The 6,687-nt window shown below is 57.9% G+C and overlaps 1 protein-coding gene across 2 annotated transcripts in view; it reads left to right on the top strand.

Annotated features, from left to right (window-relative positions):
* Positions 1-1,091: 1,091 nt before the first annotated feature.
* The window catches only part of KATNB1 (katanin regulatory subunit B1), an 18,794-nt gene continuing 13,198 nt past the window's right edge, over positions 1,092-6,687 (top strand). Inside the window, exons 1-3 of one of the 2 annotated variants that reach the window (XM_004704643.2) lie at positions 1,092-1,180; positions 2,275-2,573; positions 6,539-6,669. In XM_004704643.2, coding sequence (XP_004704700.1) covers positions 2,534-2,573; positions 6,539-6,669 — 171 coding nt within the window. In that variant the 5' untranslated portion in view covers positions 1,092-1,180; positions 2,275-2,533. Of the gene's footprint in view, positions 1,181-1,777; positions 2,167-2,274; positions 2,574-6,538; positions 6,670-6,687 lie in introns of those variants that run through there. The other variant, XM_045293661.1, reaches the window with a different exon arrangement.

The raw sequence follows: 6,687 nt of genomic DNA on the forward strand, positions 1-6,687 counted from the left end.
CTTCAGGGGGGTGGAGTGGGAGTCGTGGGGTGTGGTGTGGTGTGTGTGTGTGTGTGTGTGTGTGTGTGGCAAAGCACTCATCATATGAAAGCACACTGTTTTATAAAGTTCTTCCCCAGGAGTTGAAGCGACCCAAAATGTCTTTTCACATCTCCAGATGCCAACGAGAAAGAAAATCACAGGTCACCGGCCTAGAGGCATTAACACACCGACAAACGCACCCCTGGAAAGAGAGCTAGAGTTAAAAGGGTTGCCATCTTTGTCTCGCTGGCTGCTGCTTCACCTGCAATCATGTGGAACTGTATGTATGGCATGATTATGATGTAATCCTCACCCTACACAAGGAACATGAAAAGCTTCTAGGGCAGACAGAATCTGCCCCCGCCCCCACCCCCACCCCCGTGTCTCTGTGCATAAGCTTAAACACCCTTCCTTATGGGCGCTGTCGGCCTTGGGCGGGTAGCAGCACCTGCCCGCCATCCATGCACCGAGGCCCTCGCAGGGGCGCTGCACTGGGGGGCTCCGGAGCCCCCCCACTCCGGCACTGCTGCCAGAGGGCAACGAGAAGCTGAAACTGAGGCAAAATGCTGACTCAAGACGCCTCCCAAAGTTGCCCCACTTCAAGATGGGAGGCCCGCGGCTTCACGCTGCTCCCGGTTCCCCCTTTTCATTGGCTCTCCGGGAACTGGTTTTCCCAAGAATACGAACGTTGATTGGTTCTATCAGGACGGTTGCTGCAGCAATTGGCGTAGCTGCCACTGGAGGGCGTGGCGCAGAGTTTTCAAACGCCAACGGACTACGAGAAAGCGAAGCTAAGGCGGTGGGAAGGAAAAATCCTTGAGGCGGAGGCGGGACCAGAGAAATGGGAGTCCGCATTGGCTCATTAAGGCCTGGTGGGCGGCTCTTGGACACTCCTTCCGTGTGATTAGTCCGATTCAGGAAGAGAGGGCGGGGACGTAGGGGAAAGCGGCAGAAGCGCCTGCTGCGATTGGTTAAACCTGGCGGGGGGCGGTGCGGCTTCGGCGACTGATTGGTGTAGAGGGTGGAGTGGGCGGGGCTCTGGACCGGAGGTTTTGTTGTGAGGGTCGGTTGTCAAGCAGCGGCCAATCAGGGACGGGGATTGAGGCAAGTGGGGGTCGCGCCGAAAGCCGGGCCTCGACCTCCTGAGCCGCAGCTGCAGGTGAAGTGGGAGAGGGGGCCAGAAGGCTGGGGCGTGAGGGCCTCCCGGTTAGGCCAAGCTAGGCGGGACCGGGCTGGGCTGCGGCAAGGAGGGCTCCGGGCCGGGGAAGGCAGAATCCGAGCCCCCAAAGCTGAGAGGGGTGGGACGATTGGCCGAGGCGGAGGGACCAGTCCCAGCCTCCAGTCCAGCAGGACCGGTGCGGGGCCCGGAGAGGGCCCCTGGAGGGGCCGGAAGCAGGTCTGGGGGTCCGCAAGAGGATGGGTTCGGAGGACCCGGAGAAGACGGAATGAATGGGGAGCCCCGATAGCAGAAGGGCTAGGGAGCTAAAGGGGCGCGAAGAGACAGGGCCCCAGTTAGAGGGCCCAGGGGATGGGATGTGCATGGATGGACCCACAGGGGGCCTGAAGAAGGGAGAGAGAACGAGGGAGGCCCGGAGGGGCCGCAGAAGGGGCATGGAGTGAGGGGAGGGCTCATGGGGAAGAGGCGCGGTGGGCTTAAGGGAGGGGCTAGGGCCCTTTCCTTCCTGTTCCAGGTGGCCTTACTGAGTAGCCATGCGGACATCTGGAGGCTTGCCCTCCACCCCGCTACAGTGGGGAATTGCAGGGGGTCAGGAGTGGGTTTGTAAACTGCTTTCAGGGAGCTTGGACTCTTAGGGTCCTCTCGGAGGTCTACCCCAGAGAATGACCTCAATGGCCCGTTCTGGGGTACTGCTCCTGGCCCCTGCAAAGCTACTCTCTGGCTCCGCCCTGCTTCCTATAAGTCTGGCAGGACTGGGGCTTCTAGAAGTTCTTCTGACAGGTGCTCCTGTGGTTCTTCTTGCCCCACGGCTGCACCTGCGCTTTAGGTAGCCAGCCTCCAGCATCCATCATCCCTTTTCCTGGGAGGACCTTCTCTCAGTGTTCCAAGTCACCCTGCCCGAATCTGCAGATTTGCAAACCTGCTACTTTGCAGTTCAGCCCCTGCCAGACTTAAGCACCTATTTTCAGGTAGCCTTGTTGATCAGGCAGCTACAGGGCTACAACCCCAGAGTCCCCCTGAGGACCTCCTCTCCCACCCTGTCTCCTAACAGGCCCCTGCCTCTGTTTGTGTTCCAGCCCAGTGTTGAGATGACTCAAGCTTGACCTTCCATGGTCCTCGGCCCCAGCTGCAGCCAAGCACAGGCTGCTGCCGTTGATGGTTTAAAAGCACAGAGGAGTAGGGGGGGCGGCCAGGAGATAAGGCATTCCCTCTGCCTGGATGTGTGGGAACTCCCTGCCAACTTGATTGGTGGATCTGGGGGGGATCCACCCCCGCCCCACGTGGAAAGCACCGACTGTTTGCTGGGTGGGCCTGCCGGTGCCCACCAGCTAAAGAATGGCCACCCCTGTGGTCACCAAGACGGCCTGGAAGCTGCGTAAGTGGATCTTTCACTCCCCCCCACCTCCTCCTCCCCACGCTTGACCCCCTGAGCTGTTCTTGCCAGGCCACTAGTAAGATGGATCAAGATAGAAATCATGACTGGCAGTTCATAGCTGAGGGCATTTGACCCCCCTGAGCTGTTCTTGCCAGGCCACTAGTATGATGGATCAAGATAGAAATCATGACTGGCAGTTCATAGTTGAGGGGCATTGGGCCTATGACCTAACTTTTCTGAGGTTCAGCCTCTCTTCTGTAAAGTGAGAGAGCCGCATTGATCGTAGAGTTGCTGGATAAGGTGAGAGTGCTGTATTTGATCTTGGAGATGCTGGATGGTCACGTGGGATAATGGATCTTAGGCTCTGAGCACAGGGACTTGTACTCACGTGGCCCATCATCAGGGTACTGGTCTTTGTCAGGAAGCAAAAGATTTCCAGTTAGATTGACCCGATGGGGTGAGAGTGTCCGATCGATGTGTTCCCAGACCACCCACAAGTCAAGCTTCCGCCATCAGATGGAGGTGTGTTGGGGTGCTAGGCTGAGCAGAGTGGATGGGGGAGGGGGAGGGGGGTAGGAGAATGATGGCCCAAGCACCACCCACTCCCCCTGGTCCTTTGCACTGATGTTCTCAGGTACTGTTCGGTTGGTTTTCTATCCCTAGCAAAACGGTGTGACAACAGAGGAGCCTATAGGCACCTCCAGGCTGCCCTGGTAGTGCTGTGGGTTAGGCACTGGGCTGCTACCCACAAGGTCGGTGATTCAAACCCACTAACTGCACTGAGGGACAAAGACGAGGCTCTCTGCTCTCATAAAGCTTTACAAACTTGGAAACCTTAAGATAGCGTTGCCATGGGTCGAAATCCACTCGCTGGCAGTGGGTTTGTTTTTAGGGGAGGTTTTGGAATCTTCATGAGAGCGGATCACGTGCAGGGCGCCCAGAGGAGCTGCTGGGCAGGTTTGAACCGCTAGCCTTTGGGCTAGTGCTGTCCCTGAGCCGCCCGGCCTCCTTTCCTCTGTCTAGTGGCTCTCTAAGTTGGGATCCTAAAACCCTTTCATACCCCTTTAAAGACGATTAGGATGCCCTCCCCCAAAGAGCATGGCTCTCATGGCTTGTGACTCACCCCAGCTGCAAGGGCTTTAAAAAGTGCGTGGAAAAGGCCGATGTCTTGTCCTTCCATTTCCCCACACTTAGAAGCCCACTAGTGTGGGTTCTGTTATCAGACTTATTCCTGAGACCTTTCTAAAACAGTTTCTGTACAGTCAGACGTGATGAGCAAGGTGCCCTCACACCCCTGTGCCTTCAGAAATGTCCCCGATACCCTTTGGGTTTTTTACGTAGACACCTTTCATCCCCTGGAGGGCCCCAGAGCTCCCTAAATCACACCTGGAGAACTGCTTCCCTGTGCACTGAAGGCTCGTCTGGCCCTGTCTGTGGGGCTCGGTTGGCATATATTTGGTCTGCCTGCATCTCCGGCTCCAGCTAGCACCAGGGCCACAGTGAGCTGGCACTGGCCAGGCAGTTGGAGTCCTACTGGGCCTTGGAGTGGCCTGAAAGCCTAGGGTCGCCCACCTTGAAACATGAGGCCCGGGGCTAAGCCATTTGCTCTGCCTCTGTTTCCTCATTTCCAAAAGGGTCCCTAGAGCCCCGGACTCTGGGGGGGCCCTCTTGTATGAGGGCCCCCAGGATGGAGTGGCATTTCACCTACTGAGGTTCAGCAGCTGTCCTGAGTACAGCCAGGAGTTGGGGAGCACTGAGACACCAGGTGTGGCAAGATGGGCAGGCAGCACTTGATAGCCACACCAACCACCCAGTGAGATCTCTCCCTAATTCAGAGCTGAGTCAGTGAGCGAGGTGGTGCAGGGTGGGGGAGTATGTTGACTTCCTGAACAGCATGTGCAAAGGCCCTGAGGCAGGAAGCACAGCGGGGGCATCGGGCTGCACCCTAGCAGCATAAGCCATCACCTCACCCAGGGCCACGCTGCGGAGGGGTTTAGCAGGGAGGCAGTGGTCAGGTGAATCAGGGGCCTGCTGCTGGTTTCGTTCACCGTGCACTCTCTGTGGGTGGAGACCTCTGATTCTTTGCTGGGGTGGGGTGGGGGCAGTTAGGCTCAGTGCCTGGACACTGCTTTGAAAGTGTTTGCTCTTCAGACTGGGCCAGAGGGGGCACTCTCGAGCCAGTGCTCTGGCACACCCCTAGTCCCTCTGTGGGCAGACATCAATCACTGACCCTCCCCAGTGCCAGGCCAGAGAAGGACCCCAGGAAATGTACTTTAAGTGACCGGTGGTAGTGGGGCAATGATCCAGTGAGGCAGGGCCTGTGGGGACTTCCTAGGCTGGGTGATAGTGGCGCCTCAGGTGTGTCTTGGAGAAGAAGAGAGGTTTGGGGACAGGGCGCGTAGGAAGCAGGTGGCTGCCCTCTCTGGGTTGGGCGGCCATGTTGGCCTAGCAGAAGCTCCTGCACAGCCCTGTGTGTGATCCGAGCCCCCCAGGCACCTGCGGCGGCCTCACTGCCAGGCGCGAAAGCTCAGCGCTGAGGTCTGGAGCGGGCACAGCTTCCTTGGACCCAAAGGACGGGGTTTCTGAGGCCCCAGCCAATGCTCCGCCTGCTGGGACCTCTTGCTGAAGGGGGCTGGGGCCGGAGCTAGGTGTCACCTGAGGCAGGACATGTTCTATGAGGTTGAGCCTGGCCTGGTGAGAGGCCCCCGGAGCTGGTGGGCCCAGTTCCCCATCTCTGACTGCGAGGGGCCTGCGGTGACGTCCCAGCCGCTGTCATGTCACGTTGGGTTTCCCCTCTGCCCTCCCATGTGGTGGAGAGACCTGACTTCTTGCTCCAAGGAGAAGCCCCCTCCCCTGGGACTGCCTCAGTGGCCTGCACTGTTCTCTTCATGTCTTGCCCTTGTGGGTCCCCTTTGGAGTGTTGACAGTATACAGTATACAGTTACACCCCTTGTCCTCACTGTGTCTGACCCATCGAGGCCAGGGCCACCATGGCAGCCCACACGGACCCCCGCCCCCAAGCACCCCAAACCTCTCAGTGTGCTTGCTCTGGCTCCCTCAGTGACTAGCACACAGCCTGCTGACCGGCCTGGGAGCGCTCCGGACTCGGCAGCCGTGGGCATGCTCTTGGGAGTGCTCTGAGAGCCTGGAGCGATGCGCCCCTTTTAACCAACAGCTGGGCTCCGAGAAGCTGAGCCACTCACCAGACCCCGCCCCGCAGCGTCCAGCGCCCAGCTCTCCCTGTGCAGCCGCTCACCCGGGCTGCCTTGTGTAGAGCTGACAGGAATGATTCTCAGGGTGTTCTCCGAAGTGGAGGGTGGGGAGGGAGGTCGTGGGAGCACCGTGTCCATGTGTGTGCCTGTCGTCCTTTCGCGTCGTCAGAAAGCTGTAAGGAACACTTCGAGCTTGTCACTTCCCCAACTTGGTTTCATAGCTACATGGAAATAGCACGTCCATGTGATAGTCGGGGTCAGTATTGGCGGTTGATGTGCAGTAGGAGGTGGGGGAAAGACAGTAAACCATGGTGAGGCTTCAGTGGTCGGTGTAAGCTATGAAATAATAATAATTTATCAAGGGGTCATGAGGGTGGAAGGTGGGGAGGGAGGGTAAACAGGAGCTGGATACCAAGGGCTCAAATAGAAAGTAAATGTTTAGAAAATAATGACAGCAACATATGTACAGATAGGCTTGATACAATGGATGTATGGGCTGTTATAAGAGTTGTTAAGAGCCCCCAATGAAATAATCTTTAAAATTAATTAATTAAAAAAGTGTTTTTAAATGGTGAGGCTTAAGTCCAGACAGTCGTGTCCATCTTAGGCCCTGTCCAAGGGTCAGAGGCTCCTGGGGGTGGGGCACCCTATGGGAGACAGCGAAGGGGCTGGGGGAGGAGGAGGCTGAGCTCCTGCCCCGCTCCAGGCTGCAGGTTCTAGAGCCCCCTGACAGTCCTCTCTGCCTTTTTGTAGAGGAGATCGTCGCCCACGCCAGCAATGTGTCCTCGCTGGTGCTGGGCAAAGGCTCCGGGCGGCTGCTGGCAACAGGCGGGGATGACTGCCGTGTCAACCTGTGGTCCATCAGCAAGCCTAACTGCATCATGGTGAGCTTCGCTGCCGGC

The sequence above is a fragment of the Echinops telfairi genome, unplaced genomic scaffold (assembly GCF_000313985.2).
Source record: "Echinops telfairi isolate 266 unplaced genomic scaffold, ASM31398v2 ScPeMD7_2291;HRSCAF=2852, whole genome shotgun sequence".
In the NCBI taxonomy this organism is placed as follows: Eukaryota; Metazoa; Chordata; class Mammalia; order Afrosoricida; family Tenrecidae; genus Echinops; species Echinops telfairi.